General features: G+C 36.5%; 1 protein-coding gene across 2 annotated transcripts in view; it reads left to right on the top strand.

The window, feature by feature from the left end:
- LOC126189817 (matrix metalloproteinase-2-like) overlaps nucleotides 1-27,412 on the top strand; it is a 121,117-nt gene that overhangs the window by 73,960 nt on the left and 19,745 nt on the right. For both annotated transcript variants that reach the window (XM_049930973.1, XM_049930972.1), the window contains exons 7-9: nucleotides 869-1,254; nucleotides 2,728-2,875; nucleotides 12,996-13,137. In XM_049930973.1, coding sequence (XP_049786930.1) covers nucleotides 869-1,254; nucleotides 2,728-2,875; nucleotides 12,996-13,137 — 676 coding nt within the window. The remainder of the gene's footprint in view (nucleotides 1-868; nucleotides 1,255-2,727; nucleotides 2,876-12,995; nucleotides 13,138-27,412) is intronic.

Genomic DNA, 27,412 nt, shown 5'->3' with positions numbered 1-27,412 from the left:
CCTGTAGCCCTCCTGGTCTCAACCTTTGTTAGTCACTGTCCTTCACCCACCTATCCCTTCCCTATTCACACTCCAACACTGCACAGTCTTCTATTCCTCCAACACACCAAAAGTATTTTTAATTCTCCCCTTTCCTGCCTTCCGCCCCACTCTCCACCCTCCATCTATGCTCCCGACTGCACCCACCTGCCCTGCCCTCTCTCCACATCATCCCTGTATACTCCTGCAAGTAGCACTTTACAGTCCCCCCATCCATACCTTACTATCCCTCCTCACCCCACCTCCTCCTTACCCCACCACTCAGATTGCTTCTCCCATCATACACTGTTGCTCACAGTCCGGCCTCAGCAGCCAGAGACAGTGGTCATGTGTGAGTTGCATTTGTATGAATGTGTGTATGTGTATGTTGTCTAATTCAGAAGAAGGTCTTTTGGTTGAAAACTTATTTGTCTAGTAGACCTTTCATTGTTCCTGTATGCGACTCAACATCTCCACTGTGTGGTGAATAGCATTCCATTCTTCTGATAATATTGCCATCATTCTGTTCTGGATTTTCCATTGTTTTGTATGGTTTCAACATTAGCTATTCTGTATCCTGTAAATCATAAGCAGCAACTGTACTTGATGTTATAGCATAAGCAAACTTAGTGCTCATGTTTCTGTAGCAATAAATTAACACAGGAAGGCTGTTTATGCCACTTTTTTAAAATATTTAGTACTGTTCATTACATTCCCTTGGATAAATTCTACAGAAAATATTGAATGTGTATGCTGATCCTTCCTACAGTTTGCAGTACGTGCAACAAATCACATTGTTTAGTATTAACTTACAAGTAAGACCCTAAAAAATTATTGTTATGTGTTGCAGTTTCTCGTAGTCTGGAAGATGACAATGAAATTAATCCTGGGGTTGTACCTAGTGGTACTGATGACAGTGACAGTGAAACTCAGGACAGAGATGAGGATAGCAACCACGTCCCAGATGTGCCAAGCACAGATGAAAATAGTTCTGAAGGAGATGATGAAACTCATCATCCTGTAACTCCCACAGCAGGTAAACCACAGCCAAGGCAGCCAGATTATCCCACCAGTACTGGTGTGACATTTGAAGATGATTATGAGACTGTTGATGAGCATCGTGAGCATGAACGACATCAGACAACTGAGGCTCCACTTGACAAATCTGATCCTTGCCTTGGTAACTATGATGCAGTATCAGTTCTTAGAGGTGAACTCTTCTTCTTTAAGGGAGAGGTAAGAAAACTTAGAGCAATGTATATTTATATAACTCTTCTGCTAATATACCTTGTTTTTCCTTTAAACAAAGTTTTTCATTTTCTGTTATTGTAAACCTAGTTTTTAATTATTATTGCCTCATATATCTTAAGTAAACTTCCAAACATTTTACTAACAGAACTTCACATGATGACTGGCATACTTCCTTGTCCTATATTCTTAAATGAGTGTCACATCACATTCATTAGTGAACTACTGCAAGTAGCTCTCAAAACAACACAACATCATAGACATACAAATACAGTGAAAGATAAAGTAAGAACTAAACACAACCAGGGTTAAAATTTTGACTATTAATAATGAGCTACATGGAATTGAAATAACAAAGACTAAACATAAACTAAAAATAAATAAATGATCACCCATGTAAGCCACATCCAACTGAAGAACAAGAGCAATCCATTTACTCTTTTCTTAGAACATGACTGGTTTTGAAATATGTAATTTCATTTGCAAATGTGAACCATTGTTTGTTTATTGTAACCAAGAGAGTGTGTTAAATACTCGGTAATTGATCTTTCGGATACTTATGCAAATAAACTACACCTGCAACATATATTATTCTATGAGCTACTCCTACATTTACAATAATATTCTGGTTGTAAAAAAATGCAGCTAATGAAGAGGCAGTAGCATATTTTCACAGTATTTATTATGTGGTTGTATCATTGTAACACCAATTACCTGTCACATTTTGACTTGTTGCCTTTTCTGTCTCCTTTTTTCCCTTGTTCTTCACATATTTCCCCTCTACTGCCTTTACAATTCTGATTATTGGCTGTCTTATTTTATGGAGTTAATTTTTAACTTTTCTTTTTGTTTTTTATCTCCCTTTCGCCTTCTCATAACCATTTCAAGCCTTTCTTAAACTTATTTTACACTTGGTTTCTGATAAATCATGTAACAATTGTTGTCATTATTTTAGAAAGTACCAACAGCAAACTGTTACAGCTGCAGATGTATACATACTGAAGATATTTCAGAATAAATGATGAGTTACTTAATTCTTCAATTATTGATACATTAAAATAAGCAATCGAATGAGTAGACACAGTTGTAGCAAAAAAATGAGCAGTGGTTTGGACATGCACAAAGCTGTACTCTCCAGGCCAGAATGTGAGAACAGTGACTCTGAAGATGAACATTAATTTGAAAGCTGAGTGAGAATACTCAGTTTCTTGTTTCTGTATTATCCACTGCTCACTGCATTTAGTACATTGTGAGTGACTGTCTTTACTCACTCTGTATCTTATATTCCAACCAGGATTTTCCATTTTTGTAGTGATTAAAAAATAAATAAAAGCGGGATATTCCGCCTTCATATAGAAATACTAATACTCATGTGACAGTTCTCCCTGCTTTTATTTTAGTTGGTTTAATTTTGAAATTTGCTTTTCTTTGCGGTTGGACTAAAAATTACCTTATTTTCAGATGATGTGGAGAATGTCAGGTCGAGGTTTAATTCAGCCAGGATATCCTGTGAATTTTCGGCATATGTTCTGGAGATTCCCAAACACTGTTACAAAAATAGATGCTGTGTATCAGAGGGATACAGACAGCAGCATAGTTTTCTTCACAGGTATATAGCAAACAATGCACATGCATCACTGTTATAAAACATGCCTAAGAGTAGTATTTCAAAATACTTTTGTATTTTTTATGAATTTCAAAACATCTCTTTGTCCTTTTACATTCATTCATTCTGTAAGAATATGTTAATCTCTTAGTAGGGCTCTTGCTTAATAGTCCCTATCCCCTAACAAAGCCATATCCTCATTCATTGTTCATTTCCCTTGTTCCCACTACAACAATCCACAAACCTACATTTATGTTGTGCGTTACCTCTTTATCCGTACACTGAAGCTTATGTGTTTGATAGGTTGCCAATAACCACAGGCAGTATGAACATAGAAAAAATATTTATAAGAATTTTCTTTAACATCTTTTATAAGTTTTCTTGTTCCTGGTATTTCAAACCTCCTTTATTAGCAGATGAGATAATGTGCCATGAAATAGATGCCTTCAGTTTCACATTACATAGCTAATTACCTACATCTGAGAAGTAGTTGGACAGTGAATGGCTGGTATAACCACAGAACTAGCACCTGATATGCAAGCACCACTAATGTGTGCATTGGGTGAGATGTCCATCTGCATCCATTTTTAGTACTGGTAGAATATAAGTAATGCCCTTGATATTATTAAATAAGCAGAGAGCTACTGACAAGCTATTGTAGGTACTGTGGTTTCAAGCAACAGTTTACTATAGCTGCTCCTCTTCAAAATTACATTCCTTGAGCCATCTCAGGTTCCCTGCATTTTTTTTTTTTTTTTAATTGAGAATCTATGGATAATTGAGAAAAGAGGAAGTTACACTGTCTGTCAAAAGTATTACTTTATATATGTTTCAGTGTGTGATTAATTGCATTTCCTGCTGCTTTGGTTCCAGTTTTGCATAGTACTTTAGAGCTATAATTCCCAGTTTAGAAGTTTACATTCATTAATTATTACCATTATCAACATAAAGTTTACACAAGCTCCACTCTGTATATAACATCTTACAGATGAACACTGATTGAAATATCACCAAATTGAAATTACTTTCAATCAAAGTCATAGATACCTCACAGCATTTTCTCCTTGTTGACTGCTTGAAAGCCTCTGTCTGATCACCTGACAGCAGACAGCACCAGCCCACATCTGTTGTCCATACTTAGTAGATGAGTGCCATCAGATCCACACCACTGCTCTGTGAACTGAAGGAAACTCTGAAATCCACAGTAGAACAGAATATCTTGGGCCTGTGGATGAACACATGTCAGCTTACCCCCTCTTTTTTTTTAAGAAATTTATTCCTAGAATAGGGCTGAGAGCCACTTTATCCCAAAACAATGTAGACAGGGTCTAGCTTTATGTAGGAATTTTAAAAGTACTTCAGTATAGTTTCCTTTCTATTGCCCTAGAAGATGTAATGGAATCAATTTTCAAATATTGCTCTTGCATTACATCTGCTATTTTTGCAGAATGCCTTCTTGTTGTTGTGGTCTTCAGTCTCACTGGTGTGATGCAGCTTTCCGTGCTACCCTATCCTGTGCAGGCCTCTTCATCTCTGAATAACTACTGCAACTTACATCCTTCTGAACCTGCTTACTGTATTCATCTGTTGGTCTCCTTTGATGATTTCCCCCCCCCCCCCCCCCGAAGCCCCCCCACCCCCCAAACTTCCCTCCAATATTACTAGTGGTTGATAAAAAATACTGACAACACCCCATAACATCAGATCCACACCACTGCTCTCTGAACTGGAGGAAACTCTGAACTTCACAGTAGAACAGAATCAGTATTAATAATAACAGAATGAGATTTTCACTCTGCAGCGGAGTGTGCGCTGATATGAAACTTCCTGGCAGATTAAAACTGTGTGCCCGACTGAGACTCGAACTCGGGACCTTTGCCTTTCGCGGGCAATTGGGCACTTGCCCACAAAAGGCAAAGGTGCCGAGTTCGAGTCTCGGTCGGGCACACAGTTTTAATCTGCCAGGAAGTTTCATTAATAATAACAGCATACTTTGGGCCTGTGGATCAAAACATGTCAATTAACCCCCCCCCGCCCTTTTTTTAAAAATTTAGACAGGTTCCAGCTTTATGTGGGATGTGTGTCCAGTGGCATATGTGCTGTCTGTAGCTGATAGCAGAAGGTCAGCTGTAATAGTAGAGTGAATGGCAACAGCTGGGTTTGTGTCAGTTCGAGTGTGTACTGTCTGAAACAGCTGTAGGACAGTTCAAGTACCCTAACAATGTGTTAGGAAATACAAAATACATGTGTGGATCAAGATTAAAGTGGCATATGGTAGGAGTGCACAACAATGTTTTCAGGGAATGCATGAGGTGTGTGATGATGCAGCATTGCCATATTGTATAGTGGCAAGATGCGTGATAGTGTTTTGGGATGACAGGGATGTAAATCAAGACCAGGTCTGGGAATGGAAAAATCCAGCTTCTCCTCGTTCATAGAATGCGCACCATGAACCAGATGGTACCAAAGTGATATCTGTGGGTTAATCCTGCATCACATTGTACCACAGGGGCAGGTGGTCACTTCAGCCTACTACTGCAATTTCTTGGAACATCACCTTTGTCCCGTGCCAAGAAGAAAGTGATGGCATCTTCTGGCAATGCATCCCACCATCCTTCATGAAACCTACTTCTCTACCAAAACTATATAGAGCTGCCAGATTTGTGAATCCCAACTCTCGGAGAATATCACATGAATTCACAGAGAAGCTCAGACAAACTATTGACAATTGGCATCCCCTTTTTGGCAGTAAATGTAAACCTGGGCGACTGAAATCCCGTAAAAGGTTCTTAGCCATGATAATAGAAGAACCACTAGCTTACCCACCTGCACAGGAATTGCCCAGAGGGTTCAGCACAAACTGGAGGACATGGAGAATGCTGGACCAAATAAGGACGGTGTGGCCTCGGTGAAGACAAATATGATTAGTTGGGGTCTGGGAACCACGGATGATTAGTGTGACTGTGGTGCTGTACAGGATATGGAGCATCTGCTCAACTGCCCAAACTGCCCTTATAGGTGCAACCCTGATGATTTATGCCCAGACAAGAAAAAAGCCTTGGATGTGGCCCTATACTGGGCTGAAAATTTGTGACCTGGTTTTTGGACATGGAAAAGTAAGTAATCCTTCATGACAATGCATGATGCCACACAGTGAACTCCAAGCAGGGGCTCCTGCATGCATGGAGGTGCAAGTTATTGGAACGAGCACAGTATTCACCTGATATGAGTCCTTGCAATTATGACCCACTCACCAAAATAAAGGAACATTTTCATGGAATATGCTACAACACAAGAGAAGATGTCATCCATGACATAGGGCAGTCCTTGCAAGACATCAACAAATGGCCTGATAGTGTACAATGCCTTCCATCTGTGAGGGGGATGATGATCAAGATGCAAGGCTATTATATTGAGGACATGCAATACAGTGAATGTTTGTCAGTAAAGTCTGGTATGAATTATATCAGTCTTGCCACTAATTTTTATCCAATCCATGTACATTGATGATCGCTTGTCTCAGAGTGTGTCCTATCAATCAATTGCTTCTTCTAGTCAGATTGTGCCAAACATTTCTTTTCTCACCATTTCTGTTCAGTAACTCCCCATTAGTTATGTGATATAGGTACCCATCTAATCTTCAACATTCTTCTGTAGCACCACACTTCAAAAACTTCTATTCTCTTCTTAATAACCCATTGATCATCCATGTTTCACTTCCAACCAAGGCTACACTGCATACAAATACTTCCAGAAAAGATTTCCTAACACTTAAATCAACATTCAACATTAAAAAATTTATGTTCTTCAGAAACACTTTTCTTGTCATTGCCAATCTACATTTTAGATCCTCTCTACTTTTGTCATAATCGAGTATTTCATTGCCCAAATAAAAATACTCATGTACTACTTTAAGTGTCCCATTTTCTAATCTAATTCACTCAGCATCATCTGATTTAATTTGGCTACATTCCATTATCCTTGTTTTGCTATTATTGGTGTTCATCTTATATCCTTCTTTCAAGACACTGTACATTCTGTTCAATTACTCTTCCAAGTCCCTTTCTGTCTCTGAAAGAATTACAATGTCACCAGCAAACCTCATAAATTTTATTTATTCCTCTAACCCAAATTTTTCTTTGGTTTCCTTCACTGCTTGCTCAATGTACAGATTAAATAACATTGGGGATAGTTTATACAACTGTCTGACTCCCTTCTCAACCAATGCTTCCCTTTCATGCCCCTCAACTCTTATAACTGCTGTCTGGTTTCTGTACAAGGTGTAAATAATTTTTCACTCCCTGTGTTTTACCCCTGCTATCTTCAGAATTTTAAAAAGAGTATTCCATTCAAAACATCAAAAGCTTTCTCAAAGTCTACAAATGCTATAAACATAGGCACATATTTCCTTAACCTATCTTCTGAGAGAAGGTGTAGGGTCAGTATTGCCTCGCATGATCCTACATCTCTGCAAGCCAAACTGATCTTCTCTAGTGTTGATGTCTGTTAGTTTTTCCATTCTTCTGTAAGGAATTCATGGTAGTATTTTGCAACGAAGACTTATTAAACTAATAGTTTGGTAATATTCACACCTGTCAGCACCTCATTTCTTTGGAATTGGAATTATTACATTATTCTTGAAGTCTAAGGGTATTTTTCCTGTTTTATGCATCTTGCACATCAGATGGAACAGTTTAGTCATGGCTGGCTCTCCCAAGGCTATCAGTAGTTCTGATGAATATTGTCAACTCCTGGGGTCTTGTTTTGACTTAGTTCTGTCAGTTCTCTGTCAAATTCTTCTTGCAGTATCACATGTCCTACCTTGTCTTCATCTACATCCTCTTCCATTTCTATAATGTTACCTTCAAGTTCATCTTCATTGTATAGCCCCTCTATATGCTCCTTCCACCTTTTGGCTTTCCGTTCTTTACTTAGGACTGGTTTTATATCTGAGCTCTTGACATCCATAGGGCACTTCTCTTTCCTCCAAATGTGACTTTAATTTTTCTGTAGGTGGTATCTATCTATCCTCTAGTGAAATATGCTTCCGAATCCTTGCATTTGTCCTTTGACCATTCGTGATTGGCCATTTTGCTTTTTCTGTCAATCTTGTTTTTTCAGATGTTTGTGCTCCCTTCCACTTGCTTAATTTGAGGCATTTTTGTATTTTCTCCTTTCATCTTCTTATGGAAGGGTAAAGCAATGAAAAGTACACTCTGCAATAAACATCACAGTGGTTTGCAGAGTATTGATGTAGAAGTAGATGCAGATGGCTCAAAATGTTGTCCATCTGATTCTCAATTGTGACAAGGAAATAAAGCAACTTATATGAGGAAAATTTCTGAGCTGTATGAAAAAGAAAGGAAGGTTAGAGTTTAATGCTCTGTGGACATTGAGTTTGTCACATATATTTGCTGTGTGAAAATTGTGCCACATTTTCTGTATTTTTTTTCTGTATATATTGGATATCACTGTCAGCAACATAAAGTAATGCATTGCCATGATAAATGTTTTACAAAGACAGCAGTGGTTCAACTTGGTTTTGTAAAATGTTTCTAACAACCTCCTACAAAAGCACAACTAAAGTGGCACTGGTAGAAATCAAATTTAGGAGGTGTTGGCGTTAAACTATTATCTGGTGGATGAAGCAAGAATTCATTATTATTATTCTCTGCAAAGCAAATAGAACTGTTCTGCTTTGCTGTTGGTAAACAGGATGATTTACAGACTGGGCCTGTGAGTCCAAATATAATGTTGTGAGAATGGAGTTTCTGTCCACCACCATCAACCCTTAGACATCCACTGCTGAACTATGGCTTCCTCTACACTTTTAGACAGTTTCTAGCTATACACATCTATGTTGTTCCTGAATACAGTTTCTAATGTCTTCCAACCACTGTGCAAACAGTCATCATCTCAGTCTTTACTTATCCCACGAAATCCAACATGGAACTTCCATTGTCCATCTGCCATCAACTTACTTGGTTACATGCACCATCTACTATCATTTTATTTGTGTTACAGACTTAATTTTATCTTTTTATCCAGTTTCTCTCTCTCTCTCTCTCTCTCTCTCTCTCTCTCTCTCTCACACACACACACACACACACACACACACACACACACACACACACAGTCATATAAAACAACAAAAACTGCTGCTGGTGAGTAGGTTTTTTATCTATCCAATTTACTCAGTAAAAATGCTGCTGAAACTGCTTTAATGTTGAAAACAGTTTACCAAGATGACACTAAGGGAAAACCACAAGTGTACAAGTGGTTTCCTCAATTTAAAAATGGTGACATTTTGATTGATGACAGACCTTGTTCTGGGCATCCATCAACTGGCTGAATCAATGAAACTATTTAAAAAATTTGAGAATTTGAGAGCTTGTGCTCACAGTTCATTCAAAGTGTGTTCCCCCAGGTCTGACTATCAATCAGACCTTTTATTTGGAAGTTTTAAAAAGATTGCACAACAGTGTTCATAAAAAAAGATCCGATTTGGGGCAGATAGGAGACTGGTTCCTCCACCATGACAATGCATTTGGAGACACAGCCATTTCTGTTAGTTTTTGGCCAAAAATGGCTGCCCCATGAACCTTACTCATCTGATCTCACTCTGTGCAACTTTTTCTTATTCCATGCATAGGGTGAGGGCAGAAATGAGAGGTGGAGTGGGAGGTAGAGTTGAGGAAGATAGAGGAGTTGTGTGCATGCACAATGGTGTGCGGTCTTGGATTGAAAGTGGAAAAAGAACTGAGGAAGACATAGACTGTGGAGAAGAGTGTACAACTGCAAAGGATGAGTTAAGACAGGGGCAGAGGTGGAGACGAGTGTGGGTTAGACTTTAGTCTATATTGAGGAGAGAAGAATTACTAGATTGAAAGTTATGTAACAATTCCCATTTATGTAATTCAGGGAAGCTGGTGTTTAGCAACATATGGCATAGTAGTATATGGTGTAAATTATGAAGCAGTCTGTTCCACCATTGGATAGTCAATACTACTCTGGACTGCAGTTTGGGTGTCCACATGAAATGATGTGCAGAAGTTGTAGCAGAGCTGGTATGTGATATGAGTGCATTCAAATTTGGTGCTGCTTCTTATATGAAGGGATATGCGTGTTACAGGAATGGTGGTATGTACTGTGTGAGTGTATCAGTTAGGTCTTGCACCTAGGTCATCTGCATATTGTGACCCATGTGGCAATAATTTGGGAGAAGATGTAGCTTAAAGATGGACTAGGATATTTCATAGATTGATTAGGAGGTGGTGTATCACTTTGGGAGAGATGGTAAGGATTGTGAGTAAAATGTTCCTCATTTCTGTGTGTGATGATAAGCAGTTGAAGGCTGGCAGAGGGATATGAATAAATTGTTCCTGTCAGGGGTGCTTTTGGGCGATGAGGGGATACTCCTTTACAGCTGGTTCATTGGGGGGCAGTGGGGGGAGAGAGAATTTAGAGATTTGGGGCAACATATAGATTGCTCAACACTGCAGGTGCATCATCTACAGATGGCTAGACTGTATGGGAGAGATGTCTTAGTTTGGAACGCAAATACTGTGTATGTGTAGTGGGCTTGGTATGGATGGAGCTTTGACTGGGCCCATCAGAGAGGTGGAGGTCATCATAAAGAAAGCCGGCATACCATGCTGTGGAGGATGATTAGACACAGAGGGGAGAACAGTCCTTGAGAATGTGAATGAATGAGGATATTGTGTTTTGGTCCTGGGTCCAGACCCTGAAGATATTGTCAATGACCCTGAAGCAGGCTAGTGGTTTGACTAAGAAGATTTCCTTTAGATAGCCCATAAAAAGTTTTTATTTATTTATGCCAGGAATAACGAATTTCTCATGGAACTCTGAGGAAGCCCGTAGCTTTTTTTAAAACACATTCCTTGCCTTCATAACATATTTATACTCTCCATTGTCTATCAGAGAGCTAGCACTTGAAGCAACTGTACAACAATCCCTTATTCCATCACAGTCTATTTCCATTAGCAGAAATGGATGGTTGATTAGATCAGACACCTTGGATAAGTCTAAGCTTAGTTCATGCCTAGCTGCTGCTTCTGTTGATCTGTCCTTCCTAGATCCATGCTGAGCATTAGTTACTTTCTATTTTTATTCAGAAAATCAGCTAGCTTTTAATAAATAGCTCATTTGACAAATATAGAGAGACCTGTCAATAGTGACACTGGTGTATAACTATTTAGGACATATGTGCTATGCTTTTGTAGAGTGTGTCTTTGTTGTGGATAGTTTTAGTTTTTATGAAATCGATTCTGTCCAGAAAGAAGTATTAATGATGTGAATAAGCTAAGAATCTGTAGTAGTGTAACTATTGTTTGATTACCTTGTTTGGAATTCTACCAACACCACTACACTTTTTATTTTGTAACTTAATAGTAGCATTTCTCATTTCAGATTCTGTTACTGAATACAGAAACATTGTCATTTCACTAATTGTTACTTTTATCATTTTGTTATTTGTACTGCACATATTTTAATCAGGCAATGTGTTATCTTTTTGTAATGCTCATTTTTTCTTAATTCATTTGCATAAAGTTTTATATTATGTAAAAGTAATGTAAAGGCAGTTGTTCAATACCTGTAGATGCTTGTAATGATAGTGCCACATCTGCCACATACAATATCCAAAATCTTTTTCAGCATAAAGTTCTGTCTCTTTAGATTTAATGCCACTCCTATCACTTATAAGTGTCCCTGCAAAAAGCTGCCTGTCAGGTCAAACTCTGTAATGTAATATTGTACTGGCAGTTGTGGCCAAGCAGTTCTAGGTGCTTCAATCTGGAACCACACTGCTGCTACACTCGCAGGTTTGAATCCTGCCTCGGGCAAGGTGTGTGTGATGTCCTTAGGTTAGTTAGGTTTAAGTACTTCTAAGTCTAGGGGACTGATGACCTCAGATGCTAAGTCCCATAGTGCTTAGAGCCATTTGAACCATTTTTTGTAATAGTGCAAAAACATTGGGGAAGACTGTGTAAATGGAAAGATAAAGGAGAGTATCTATGATTCTACATGAAATTCAAGTTACCATTAAATACTGAAACTTTCTTAATTAAGTAAAAGATTTTAAACCTTAAATATAATGTTCACTGAATTTGCAGTAAGCTTTATACAGGGTGTTAAAAAAAAGTGTTCCATATTTTAAGAGGTGGTAGTATGGACAAAAATAAGACAAAAATGTCCTATAAGCATAGCCTGTAAAGTGCATACCTTAAGAGCTATGAGTACTTGTTCATCTTCACTACTGTGAAACAAATATTTTCTACTGCAAGCTCTTTTCTATTTTTAAGAACCTAAAGAATAAAGTAAAAAATGAGTAAACAAATGAGAACACATTATTCCATTAATGTGAAAGAGTAGAGCTTCTAATGTAATCAGCTTAATACTGCATATGATCTGCACTTGAAGGCCATCACTAAAGAAAGTGCCTAGTATGGTGTCCATTCATAGTTAGGCATGCTTTCATCCATTGTCATAGGGAATCACATACTTTGTGAAAAAGATTGCTGAATAATTATGCAGATGAATTTTCAGCATACAGGACAAGGTCTCGATGGTTGCTTCCATTTGCCAGTCCATAACAGAAAGTCATTTCCTATGTGGATAATATGCTTCCATTAAGCTGGTAAGTGCCAAAATAAAACTGCAATGTAAAAGCACTTCACAAATGTATCAAAATGGGAAATGGTTCCATTATAACTAATCTGTGGGCTACACTAACAAATTTTTACTGCATGCTGTAACCATGGATAGTAACAGAGGAATGTGCCCTCATTTGTTACCTGTCTTCAGTATGGCACTAACAATAGCAAACAGGTTGCAGAAGAGGAGAAGTGTTTCACAGCAGCAAAGATGAACGAGTGCTCATAGCTCTTAAGGTATGCATTTTAGAGCCCAGGTTTACTTAACATTTTTGTCTTGTTTCAGTGCATACTACCACCTCTCAAAATATGGAACGCTTTTTTTTTTAATGCCCTGCACATTTATACCACCAGACAGCTAAGCAGTTTGGCATCTAAAAAGAATAATTTAACAGTTGATTTGAAATGATACAAACAATATGTAATACCAATACTTAACTTTGTCATAGGAAATAAATTTTGGGTGTTCAATGGTGAAACATTCATTGAAGGAAGCCCTCAGCCCATTACAGCACTTGGCTTACCTGCATCTCTTACACATTTAGATGCAGCCATGGTATGGGGTAAAAATGGAAAAACATTCTTTTATAGGTAAGTTTTGCTTGAACTGCATCCTTCATTTCTTTATCACTTATAAAATTTCATTTTTGTAAAAGTATTTTGTGTAGAAAGAAAACTTTTCTAGTTTAATGATAACATAGATGTTAACAGAACTTCTGCAGTTTAAGAGACCCATTAACCCTTTTTATATTTTGGATTGTAGTAGCATAGATGAAAAATATGTAATGGTCCAAATAAAATAATATTACAATAAAGTAACTATGAGTGAGAATGAAACATTGCCTCTTATTGCCATTAGGGAAGTAATTCCAGAAATATGAAACCTATCAAAGTACTCCACAGAAAAGAAAAGGCTAGATGAGACATACTAGACAAATGAGAAAAATAGAATGGAAGCAATAAAAAATAATAATTGACATTTAATATTGTATTCATCCTCACCAACTGTAGTCATGTAAAACAAAATAATAAGCAACCTATTCCATGGTCATGTAATTCATGATGAACCAGATGACCATGGCATTTTGCTTATGCATCTTATGGTTGACTCTCACAAATAATACAATAATTCTCTGAAGAAGAGCACAGAGTGCCTGAAACCAGATTAAGTGCTTGTTGTTTCATTATATATTGGCATTTAAGTTCAAGAGTAGTTGGCAACATATTATAGACATCTAATGTTTAAGTGTCAGGCAATTTGCGGCGAAGACAACTGTAATAAAACAAAACATCTTATATAATTTTTTAACTGAAATACAAATCAAGGAATTAAGGATGATACAGGAACTAGAATCGAGGGTATCAAAGCAAAATAAGAAATTCTCTACTAAAATCTTAAATTTTTCTTTATAGAGGGAGATTCAAGAGTTCTGCCTCAGTTTAATTCTTGCACTGATGTGAAGATGAATGATACAGATATTAGTGTTAGTGGCAGTGAGAAACAACTAAAATCACCCAAATTAAATAAAGCTCAAGGGCCTGATGGATCTACTATGTAAATCTACACACAATTTACAACTGATTCAGCCCTCTTTTATATGTAATATACTATAGGATCCACAAATAAAAAAATTGTGCCCAGGAACTGGAAGAAGCACAAGACAATCTTGACTACAAGAAGGGTAGCAGAAATGATCCACAGTACTAATTCAGTATCATTATCATCCATCTGCAGCATAAGCTTAGAACACATTTTGACACATATTTTATGATGTATCTTGAACAGAATGAACTCCTCCATCTCAAGCAGCATGTATTTCCTAGAACATCTGTCGTACAAAATCTCACATTCACTTTTCTTATATGGCATTCTGAAAGTCCTGGATCATGGCAATCAGAAGGGTGAAGTATTTCTTGGCTTCCGAAAAGTGCCTGACCCAATATCATGCAATATCATGACAACTCTTATTAACAAAAGTATGATAATTTGGGATGTCAAATGAAATTTATGATGATTGAGTATTTCTTGGTAGGGACAATGCAGCATGTTATCTGTGATTTAGAATAATTGACAGATGGTGAAATAACTTCAGGCATGCCACAGGGAAGAATGCAGGTCCATTCCTGTTCATATTTTATATTAATGGTGTGATAGACAGTGTTAACATTAACTTCAGAATTTGCAAATGATGCAGTTATGTATAATGAAGTTACACCTGAAAAGTCAGATTCTGATAATATTTTAAAGTGGTGCAAATATTGGCCACCTGCTTTAAATGTTCAGAAATGTGAAATTGTACATTTCACAAAATACAAAAATGTGATACCTTACAACTACAATATCAATTGGAATCAGTCAACAGGTACTAATTTCTAGGTGTACCAATCTGTGGAAATACGAAATAGTTTGGTTACATAGATAAAGTAGGTGGCAGTCATCAGTTCATTGTTAGGGTACTGGGATAGTGGAATCAGTCTAAAAAGGATATGGCTTACAAAGTGCCAGTGTTGTATTTTACTGTTATGTAATCCATAGGGGCCCTTCTGATGTTTGTATTTGATGTAGGTTGTTAAAAGTATAGTTAGTTTCTCTGTTTTGGTGGTCTATGCTACTTTTCTTCTTTCAGTCAGTCTTATTACCTAATGTGACTGTATACTCTACTCCAAGAATAGTTATGGGCCCAGGAGTGATGATAAAAAGATAGAAAATGGCATTAGTGTCAATTAGCTCTTCTAGAACTCACCTGCATGGCATAAACAAAACATTTGCCAATACTGACCAGGTACTTTTGAGGAATGCATCTGGAAAACATTAACTAAGGCTGAGCTGCATTTGTGAATTCCAATGACAGAAAATTTGTTCTTTTAACAACACTTAGACAATTTGTGAACTGTGTAGAGATTACGGGAACAAACACAGCATTGAGAAACTAAGTGGAGAGAATTGTGCTTCCTGGTCAACCACATGAAAATTATTTTTCAGCTGTTTATAAGAATATTTTAGTTGAAAACATAACTTTAACTGATGGCAGAAAAACAGAAAGCTGTGGGGAAACGTACATTAAGGGCAAAACTAATTGACAATGAAGGTACGGTTAAAGAATTTGTAATTAAAAATTTATTATTGTTGCCTGAGATCAGCCATACAATCTTCTACATCTGCAAATACTGTGAGGTGCATGGCAGAGGCTACATCCCGTTGTACCAGTTTTTGGGGTTTCCTCCTATTCCATTCACGTATGGAGCGTGGGAATAATGATTGTTTGAATGCCTCTGTGTTTGCAGTAATTATTCTAATCTTTTACTCTAATCCCTATGTGAGCGATACATAGGGGGCTGTAATATATTCCTAGAATAATCATTTAAAGCTGGTTCCTGAAACTTTGTTGACAGACTTTCTCAGAATAGTTTACTTCTATCTTCTAGGGTCACTTTAACACCCTCCCACACAGTACATAAACCTATGACCATTCATGCTGGCCTTCTCTGTATACATTCAATATTGTCTGTTAGTCCTATCTGGTACAGGTCCCACACACTTAAGTTATTTTTAAGCAATCTCCTTCATAGATTGGCTGCACTTTCCCAGTATTCTACCAATAAACCAAAGTCACCACATGCCTTACCAACAACTGAACATATGTGATTATTCCATCTCATACCTCTACAGAGTGTTACTTACACCCAGGTATTTGTATGAGTTGTACAATTCAAACAAAGGCTCATTGCTGTTATAGTCACAGGATACCACAATTTTTTCATTTTGTAAAGTACACAATTCTACATTTCTGAACATTTAAAGCAACTTAACAATCTCTGCACCACTTCAAAATCTTATCCAGATAAGACTGAATATTTATGCAGCCTCTTTCAGATATCCATTATAAATAATGCACCACTTCAAAATCTTATCCAGATAAGACTGAATATTTATGCAGCCTCTTTCAGATATCCATTATAAATAATTGCATCACTTCCAAAAAGCCTGATTTTACTATTAGTATTATCTTCAAGGTCAATAATAATCAACATGAACAGAAAGGGTAACAACCCACTTCCCTGGGGCACTCCCAGAGTTACTTCTACCTCTGATGATGACTGTCCACCCCAGATAACATGCTACATCTTCCCAACCAAAAAGTCCTCTATCTAGTCACAAATTTCACTTGATACCCCATATGATCATACGTTTGACAATAATGTGTGGCACTGAATCATATGCTTCTCAAAAATCAAGAAATACTACATGACTGTCTTGATCCAAAGCTTCCAGTAAGTCTTGCATGAAAAGTGTGATTTGAGTTTTTAAACGATTCATGTTTTCAAAATCCGTGCATTGACGAGGTCATTCTCTAGACGATGCCTCATTATGTTTCAGCTAAGAATATGTTCTAAGATTCTGTAACAAATTGATGTCAAGGATATTGGATGGTAGTTTTGTGATTCATTTCTACAAATCCATCTTGTAGACAGATGTGACCAGTGCCTTCTTCTAAGAACAGGGCATTTCCCCCCAATGGATCTATGATAGTTTATAGTTAGAACAGGGGCTAACTCAGTCACAAATTCAGTATAGATCTGACAGGACCTAGAGCTTTGTTCAATTTCAATTTCAGCTGTTTCTCAACACCACTGACACTAATATGATTTCATTCAGCTTTCCAGTGGTGTGAGGATTAAACTGGGGCAATTCTCTTGGATTTTCCTTTGTAAAGGAACATTTGAAAATTGAGTTAAGCATTTCAACTTTTACATTCCTATCCTCAATTTCAGGTCCTGTATCATTCACAAGGGACTGGACACTAACTTTGGTACCACTAACAGCCTTTACACATGACCAGAATTTGATTGGGTTTTGTGAAAGATCACTTGACAATATTCTGTTATGACAGTAATTGAAGGCATCTTGAATTTCTCTCTTGACAGCCAAATGTGTTTCATTCAGTATCTCTCTATTTATAGATGTACACTTTGTTTTACTCCTATTGTGCAAAAATCTCTGTTTCCTTAGAAGAACTTTACAGTGACTGTATACTATGTAGGTTCCCTCCCATTATGAAATATTCTACTAGGTACATATATATTCAGTACATGGTCAACTATTCTTTTAAAATTGAGCCAGAGTTCCTCTAAATGCTCCTGCCCTATGCTGAAAGTTTCAGGTTTCTCACTGAGATAAGACACTACCGATTTTTTATCTAATTTAGTGAACATATATATCTTTCTGCTTGTTTTAGTTGTACTTTATAGTTTGGTAATCATTGTTGCCACAACCGCATCATGGTCATTGATACCATTTTCAATGCAGACATCCTCAAATAGGTCAGGTCTATTTGTTGATATTAGATCCAAAATATTTCCTTAATGAGTGGGGTTCCTAACTATCTGTTCTAGTTAGTTTTCAGAGAAAGCATGTAGTAAAGTTTCATAGTATGTCTTATCAAAGCAACCACAACAAAATTGTAATTTTCCCAATTAATTGTTGGATGATTGAAGTCTCCACCAATGATTACAGTATGATTGGCAAACTTACATACAAGTGAACTGAGGTTTTCTCTAAAGTTTTTGGTTACATCAAGAGATGAGTCTGGTGGGCGAGGATCGAATTATTGTTTTATGCCCACCCCTGATACTGAGCCTTGTTGAAACAATCTCACGTGCAGCTTCAATTTCTACCTCTGTAGACATGCATTTCATGTTTACTCTGTCAAATAAACCACCTCAATTTCCCATTTGCCTACCCTTTTGAAATACATTTAAATTTTTCCCAGAAATCTCACTACCATCAATTTCAGATTTCAGCGAGCTTTCTGTACCTAGTATTGTGTGAGCTGCACTGCTTTTCAAGAGCACTTCAAATGCTGGCACTTTGTTGTGAATGTTTGGCAGTTTACCATGAGGACTTTAATACTCTCACCTGTGTGACGCATTTCTTTTAATCTTCCATTGATGCTTTTGGGATTCCTACAGCTATCTATCTAATCTAAAAAACACTTGTGTGCACTCCACACACAGTCATCTACCAGCAGCAGCGCCAGATGTGTAGTGCACATCTGTCCCATTAAGGGGACCCTACAGTTCTCTACCCTATGGTTCAAGTCCATGAAATTGCAGCCTAGCTTGTCACAGAACTTTTGAAGTCTCTGGTTCAGTCCTTCCACTCAACTCAGAACCAAAGGCCCATGATCACATCAAGGGACAATGCTGCAAATTGTGAGCTTTTTTGATACTCCACGTGCAAGGCTTGTCTTCTCAGTCTTCTCTACCAGTCACTGGAATGAGCCAAGAATGACCTTGGATTCCATACAACAGGCACCATTTGTTCCATGTGCACCACAGTCTGCAGTTGATTGCACTCTGTTCCCTCAATGGCTGCTGGAATAGCCCATTCAGCATGCTGAATGAGGCTCCCAGGCATGCACACTGAGTGCACCTGATGTTCTTTCTTGTCCCTTGCTGCCATTTCCGTAAGGGTACCATCATTCACCATATATTTGAACTGCTGATGATCAATGGACCTCTACTCTTATGTGTTTGCCTCCCCCCATCACCAGACAAAACAGGCTTCCCCAAAACAGGTGAAGTGAGTCCCACTCGCTCAGTTTCAGTTTCAGTGAAAGACAGCACCTCAGACTTGTTCATTAGGGGGATTGATACAACACCCTTAGCCCTCTCTGGTCACTGTCCACCTTGTACAGTACACCTAGCTCTACCATTGACATGCCACTAAGTCAAGTGGATGAGTAATGACAAATCCTGTACTATCTGTAGAGGAGACAGGATCTATGGGAGAAGATAGTACTTAAGGTACCTTTGGTTTAGGTATCATAGGAACTTGACTCTTGGTAGCTCCTCCAATACATTGAGTCCTAGCAGCTGCCAATCATTCAACAGTAGTCAGGGCAATTTCAAGCTGCTTACAAGCATCAGCCAACTCATCCTGTGTGTGAGAACAGCATTCATTGTGATGCTGCATTTTGGTTGGTGCAGTGTATTACAAAGCAGTGAACAAATAACTTAAAATTAAGCCCACTCATTATCTTTTAGCCTGTTGAACTAAAAAGTTCCTAACTCCTTATAAGAATTGAAGCAAATACACAAAATGAGATTTCTAAGGCAACACAAAAACCTATGGTAAAAACTACTAGTTTCCTGAAATGTTTTGTGTTAATTATAGTTGTTAGCAAACTAGAAAACAGAGTTGCAGATAATATATAGAGATATTCCTATTTAAAGGAAAACTATATGTAACATAATATGTTAGAAAATCTGCTACAGTAACTAAATCACAAACACTGATTTGCTACAAATTGCTTGTAGATTTTGCAAAGGATAGCTTCTGAAAATTCTCAAAAATGCATGTTTATTTGCTTTGATATACGATAAAGTTCAGTGGTGATCTATTCTTTGGCAGAACTGTGAACCACAACAAAAATATAGTTCAGTAATCATCCAAAAATTCTCAAAATAACCTATTTTTTAGATAATTATACAATGAAATTAGAGAATGATTGTTCTGAAAGAGCATAGGACTACTGATCTCACAAATTTTAAAAGAGCGCAATTAAGTTTTAACCTACAAATAATGATAACAACAATAATAATAATTTTATCATTCAGCCATTTCAACAGTAGACAATGTCACACATATAATAAAATACAACTAATAATTTAAAAGAAACAAAAGGCTTGTTGTTAATGTCATAATATTATATTATAGCCGAAATACTCATTTATGTCATAGAATGGGTGGGTAACTAAGCAGTCATACATTATTTGTTTGAATGCTTTTTCAGGTAATTCTTGTACAGATTGTGCAATCTTACTAAATAATTTGTGCCCTTTGAGTTCATAGCTGTTCAGAGATTTTGACAATCTGTGGTATGGAGTATAAATGCTATTCTTCCCTCTTGTATTGTAACAATGTACATTTTCTCTATGTTTTTCTTCCGGTAACTTCTTTTTTGTGCACTTTAAAATGTAGTATATGTATTGGTTTATTACAGTCGTGATCTTCTGTTCAAAAAACAGTGGTTTTAGGTATGCCTTATAAGAAGAACTAGTTTTCTTCTACAGTATTAAGAAAATTATGCTGTTCTAACATACTTTTTGGGTACACAATTTATAAGTTGCCTTAACATATAGATTACTCTTGACAACTTACCACTAATATATTGAACATGATAACCCCAAGATAGTTTAGCATCTAAATATACCCTCAAAAACTTAACACAGCACCTGACAGAAGCTTGCCTTTTAGACTAGAAACCATGTGCTGTGTTTTGTTATCTTTCAGTAAGAAGCTATTTGCCTTAAACCAGTTAGATGTTTGATCCATTGTCTTCGCAACACAACATAAGGCTGTTTCATTCAATGCCATAGAATTTCATTTTTTCCAGAGATGGTCTGCACTCTACACATTCAAAAGCTTTACTTACTGTTCACAAAAAGTGACTTGAACAAAGCCCTTATCCTCAAATACTTGTGTGTATTTGACTACAGGGTCTATGACTACAGGGTCTATAGCAGCAACAGTTGACAACCATTTCCTAAAACCATACTATGATTCACTAATTATTCCTATATTTTCAAAGTAGACAGATAACTATTGATAAATTACACATTCCAGAACTTTAGAAAAAGGCTGCGACTATGGAATTCGGGCTGTAACTTGATGATGAATTAGTATCTCCTTTTTTATATACTGGAACTATCCTAGACACTTTCAGCTCATCAGGAAAATATACCTCAGATATACACTTGTTTATACAATATGTCAAAGGACACACAATACAATTTAGTACTTTCTTTAATATGTTGCAACATATGGCATATATATCTACACTGTCTGATAGTTTTAGTTGTTTTATTATTCTTGGGACGAGGCTAAGCAAGGCCTCAGAAAAGGCACATACCTGCATTAGCTGGTGGTTTACAAACATTTTTTGAAAGAATCCCTGATAAATTAATATCAGATTTGACAATAGCATTCCCTACTCCTTAACTGATTTAATAAAATATTCATTGAATTTTTGGAGAGATATATTAACTTTATGAGTGTATCACGTCACTCGTAAATGTTCAAAATTTTGCATTTTATCACAGAACAAATAAATACTGATACAACCAATGAAAGGCTGCACAGAAATTATTCAAACAGTAAAATATGCGACTTTATAACTTTAAATTGGCACATGATCTTGTACACATGGTCTCACATGAAGGAAAATTCCTAAGTTAGGTTTAACGTATGAATAAATGTGCATATTGCATGGATTTTTCACTTAGGAGATTCTGTGTACACTTCCCACACTTCCACACTGGCATGCCAAAGAAGAACACTGCTGCATGAGCTTATCTCAATCACAATTCCTAAAATGTTCAGCACCAACAAAGCATGTCTTCTGCCTATTGTAACTAACAATGCAATCTTATCTGTGAGGCAGCTATTGAAATGATAGAAAGGGTATTTTCTAAAATGAAGGTTGTGAGATCTATGACAAATCTGTAAGACTGCAGATTAAAACGCAACAGAAATGTAAAGCTATATGCAGATGACAGAATAATGATAAACATATTGAGAAATAATAAATTTAACTCAAAATCACTAGACTTGTGGGATTGTTGAATGATGTATGTCAATAAGAGTACAGTCAACAGCATGATAACAAATGAAATAGTCCTGGGGTTAGACTGTGAAAAAGGTGACATAAACCCATGTGATGACAGGTGGGAATGAAACCAGGTTTCCTGGTGATAAGTGTTATGGTGAAGATAAAATTCTTCTCTATCACATGTTTATTGGTAGATGCCTTACCTTTCATAGAGGATTTGACCAGTGGAAAAGTTGTTACAATATCATCAAAATTTAATGAGAATCATTGGAATGAAGGAAACAGCACATTTTAAACTCAAATATTATCCCATTTGTCAAATACTTGAAGCATTCACTGATGCTGTCTGGGCTACTTGTGTAGTTGATTGTAAAAGTATTACCAGATATGTGATAATATTGGCAAGATCTTGAATGTAATGGCAGGGCTTGAAACATACTGCAACTGCATTAACAACAATGGAAACAGAATATGTGTCAGTGGTAGCCTGTCGAAGGGTAGTGGTATGGATGAGAGAATTATTAAAGTGCTTACATCTTAAATAAATGAAATGCAATAAATGAAGTCAACATAAGTGTATGTTCTCATAATCAAGCAGCATTATACACTCCAAGAATCATACAGATAAAATGAGAGCAAAACATATTGCTGTAAAACACCATTTCACCATGTAGAAAGTAATGGATGGAATGATGACATTTGATACATTTAAAGAGGTAAAAGTCAGGCAGACTTGTTAACAAAGCCACTGAATAAGAATATTAATGGATATCATTATAGGAATATTTTACACAATGAGAATAATTCATAATGATATACATGATTAAGGTTGATTTTTAGACACCATTTTGAGGGTGGAGTGTTGAGAATTAAACAAGTGAATAGCAGCTCCTTTATTTGTTTGATTTTTGTGACTGGATTATCTTTGACATTGCTGTTGTTTAAAAAGACAACAAAGAATGAGAAAGCTCTGTTTATGTTAAATAGTGTAGATAGTTATTCTGTTTTAGTGGTGAATGCTGTCTTCTTTCAACAAATACTAATGTATTTAATACAACTGTACATTCTGCTCGAATGTAACCCAGATAGCACAGTAAGCCGGTTTCAGACTTGTTTCCAGATGTAAAGTTCAAGTATATAAGCTTGATCAAAGCTGGAATATTCAGGTCTGTTAGTTGGATTCAAGCTTGAAACAAACATCAAATTTGGAATTTGGCAGAGTTCAAGCTATATTTCAAGCTTGACTTATCAAGATTGGCTCCAGCTGTATCTACACATGTGGAATACAGCCTGGTATTTACAGTTTGTTTTAAGCTATATAATTATTAATCTGAATTTATTGAACCTAATTAATTAAATAAATATCAGGATGGAAATGGTGTGAAAAAATTATCAAGACATTTATGTTTAAAAATTTTTATTTTCAAAGTGTTTAAAATTGTTTTATTTGAAAATTTAATTATTCTGACGCCCCTCTGGCCCCAGCACACAGACCAGAGCAGGACCAAATTTCGCTGACTTCTGCTGGTATAATGATCCTGTAACAGGTAAAAGAAAATGTTAGCCACACCTAAACATAACAAATGTAAAAAGTTGAAACTGTACAACCTAAATATGAAAAGTAATGTTACGCTTATTATGAATATGCTTAACTTTTGCCAAGCATGAGTCACAAGAAATTTTGCGTCCATCACCACAGAAAGAATTAACAGCTTCAACAAAATCTCTCAAGACTGATGGCGTAATAACAGACTGCAACTCTGATTTTACTGTTGCCCCAACTTTAAGACTTCTTTGACTTGAATTTTTTGAGCATGTTTACTTTGTGCAAGAGTGTCATACTAACGGGAAGAAATTTCATATTACCGCAATTGAAGAGCAGTCAAAGCTACGTACATATAAAAAAATGACACCTATGTAGTGACTGGTTCTTCATGTACTTTTTCCCGTTCACCATGTCATTACTATATGTATTCACAAAGAAACTTTTCGCACTTCACGGTTATTCATTCATGGTGTGACACACGGGAGTACTTACAAGTAAACAAATGTAATAGGGCGACATATATAAAAAGGCGAGATTTTAAAAATAACATTAAGTTTTAATTTATTGGTGCCACGTACTAGAGAGCTAGTTTAAAATGATCTCTTTTTGCTGAACAACTTGTAATATGTATTCTTAGCTGGTAGTCCATTTCACTTTCATCCAGGCTCAATTTTTCTACGTAAAAGAATATGATATTTCTTTATGTTACGTAATAGTATTTAACATTTGTAATATTAACGTACCACTAGAGAAAAATGCACCAACATACCTGTAATACACTATATATCCTCTTCAGACCTGGTGTAGCGGTAAGGCACGAGACGCCACACACTTACCGAACTATTTTCCAGTATAAAACAAACTTCACAACAGTTAACAATCATTAATACGTGTCACAAAGGTAAAATGGCTGTAAACTGAGCAGAGTCAGTGCAAGGCTTATAAACGCTTGTGGCACTTCCCGTGGACATCTATGGAAGCTATGCTGCATGCACATCTGCTGTACAGCCTTCCAGGGAAATTACAGTTTATTTCAAGCTTGGGAAAATTATTTTAATTCGAGCTAAATTTTTACAGCTTGATGTAAACTGTGTAACAGGTTGATTTTTCAATCTTGAATTTTCAACTGAACCTAAACTCAATATCCACCCTGAAATAAGCTGTGTAACAGGTTGATTTTTCAATCTTGAATTTTCAACTGAACCTAAACTCAATATCCACCTTGAAATAAGCTTGAGTGCTAGCTGGGAAGCAGTTGATTAGTGTACCATAAGTGGAAGTGCAGTAGCCTTTTTCATATCAGCTGCTTTTCTGCTAATCCTGTATTATCCCATGTTATTGGTGCTTACATGTGATGAAAATGGCTACTGAACAGCTTGTTATCAATTTAGCCAAAATGGCAAAAACAGTGTGGATGACCATAATTTCAGAAACCTGGCAGGTAGCATATAAAAACAGTAGCTCCAAGGTAATCAGATGGAACAGTTATATACAAATAAACCCAGAAACTATAGCCAAAGCATTTAATGGCTATGCAATTAAATGTACTGTACACAGAAATATTAACAAAGGATATATCAATTCTAACAGAAAGTGCTATAAATGTTTTACTAGAGAAAAGATATCCACTAAATAATTCCATATACCAGTTCCCAACAAGTAAGGAAGAAGTAACAAGAATCATAGATAAGTTGAAAAACATGAAGACCATGGACATCTATGGTATCTCAAATAGGATTATCAAAATGTCATCTAAATTTATTGTTAAACAGCTGATCAATATGATTAATGAAGCCATCTCAGAACGATTGTATCCTGAGAGTACAAAAATTGTGAGGCTGTTACCACTGTACAGAAAGGATAACTCTACAAAACCTTGAAGCTACTGACCTTGTGACAGTGTTCCCTGCTTTATTTCTTCATTGATTGTTCTCAGTGTTGAGGTACTGCTTTGCTACATTGGCTGAAAAATGGGTTGTGGAAGTACAACACTGACTGCTTTAAATGATTTAGCTGACAGGTACACATTTGCATTTCACAGTACTTTACTTTCACTGTTCACAAACCCCCAGTAATACACAGTTATGTGGCCAGTGCACTATTGTTTAACTTTTGATAAGGCTCATTAGTAGATTGCAGGCAAACATCCACATACTGCTACAATAGTTTCCTGTTAAACATCTACAAGCAGTAAAAGCCTAACCACATAGTTCACATTTCTTGAAGAATAAAAAGGTACATATGGAGCAGACACTGTCATTGTTTTAACTCACGGCCTAATTGTGTAACTCTTATGTCACAGTTAAGTTGAAGCATTGTTGTTGTCCTAATCAACACAGGTTTCTCATCTGAAACTCAGCCGTGGACTGACCGTCTCAGGACCAAAAATCGGGCCCTTCTGTATCCTCGCAATAATAGGTGGCAAAATTATGTATTGTTTGAAGTTAAATTTACAGGAATTACAATTGAAACTTAACTCATTAAATTAACTGAATACATTGAAAAATTGGTTCTTTTTAACAGTTTCTTCTACTACAAGGGTTAGGCCAAATTATTTGTTTAAATCATGAAATTAACAAATATAGTTATGCAAACAATACTTTTGACAAAACTGTTAATTACTTTGGAATTAATTAAGGGCTGGCTTTGCTAACACGTTTTTGAATAGAGTCAAATATATCCTTTAAGAATACTATTAGTTTTTCCTCCAAATGTTTACAGTTAGTAGAGAATTTATATTTGTTTATACATCAACAATAGAATTTAAGTTACAAATCAATCACTGATTTCACCCTATAATGAAATTATTAATTAGGAAAAATCAAAATAAATTATGAAATCAATTTCATATGTAAAACTAAGCACAAAATTAGATCTTACATTATATTCTTTAAAACTGAGGGTCAACCTTTCTCTTTCATGAAAATGCAGATTACCTTCACATATGTTAACGGTACTCAGGTAAAATTGAATAAATGAATTTAAGGAGACAGATGGCAAAACAAGAGGGGAAGTAAAAATATCCCCAATTGCTTTGTCACAACCTGTTTGTACTCTGCCATTCATATAAAAAGTCTTTGATCACTTTCTGTGTAACATTAATAAACTTCATTACACCATAGATCATCCTAAACAGAAGTCAAAATGGACTCCAGAAAAATAAATCCACTACTTCAGTAGCACATGAGTTTGTTGACTATGTACTACAGGCACATGAATTATCAAAAAGTAGAAATATTAGATGAGAAGAATAATAAATACTACTCATACATGAGAAAATTCCTACACAGTATGCATAAATGCACACTATTAAATGATAATTAATTGAAGCCCTCAGCTGCCGACAGGTGTTGTTGATATTTCTCAATGGGGACAGTTGAAAATGTGTGCCCTGGCCAGGACTCAAGCCCAGGATCTCCTGCTTACATGGTAGATGCTCTATCCATCTGAGCCACCAAGGACACAGATGAATAACGCGACTACCGGCACTTATCCCTTGCATGCTTTGCGTGAGACCCACATTCCCAACTGTCCACAATCTACATACCTAATAGATATGTGCCCATCCACTCATTACTCGCATACACTAAGGTGATGATTCCCATAAGAGTTTTGGAAACCTGTGTGCAATTCGCACAGATGAAGATTGATGACTGTGTAGCCTTTAACTATGTATGAAGATAGTAACTGCTCTTGAAAGAACAGA

Source organism: Schistocerca cancellata, chromosome 1 (genome assembly GCF_023864275.1).
Source record: "Schistocerca cancellata isolate TAMUIC-IGC-003103 chromosome 1, iqSchCanc2.1, whole genome shotgun sequence".
In the NCBI taxonomy this organism is placed as follows: Eukaryota; Metazoa; Arthropoda; class Insecta; order Orthoptera; family Acrididae; genus Schistocerca; species Schistocerca cancellata.
The sequence above is the reverse complement of the archived record's forward strand: the minus strand, read 5'-3'. Positions and strand labels throughout refer to the sequence as shown.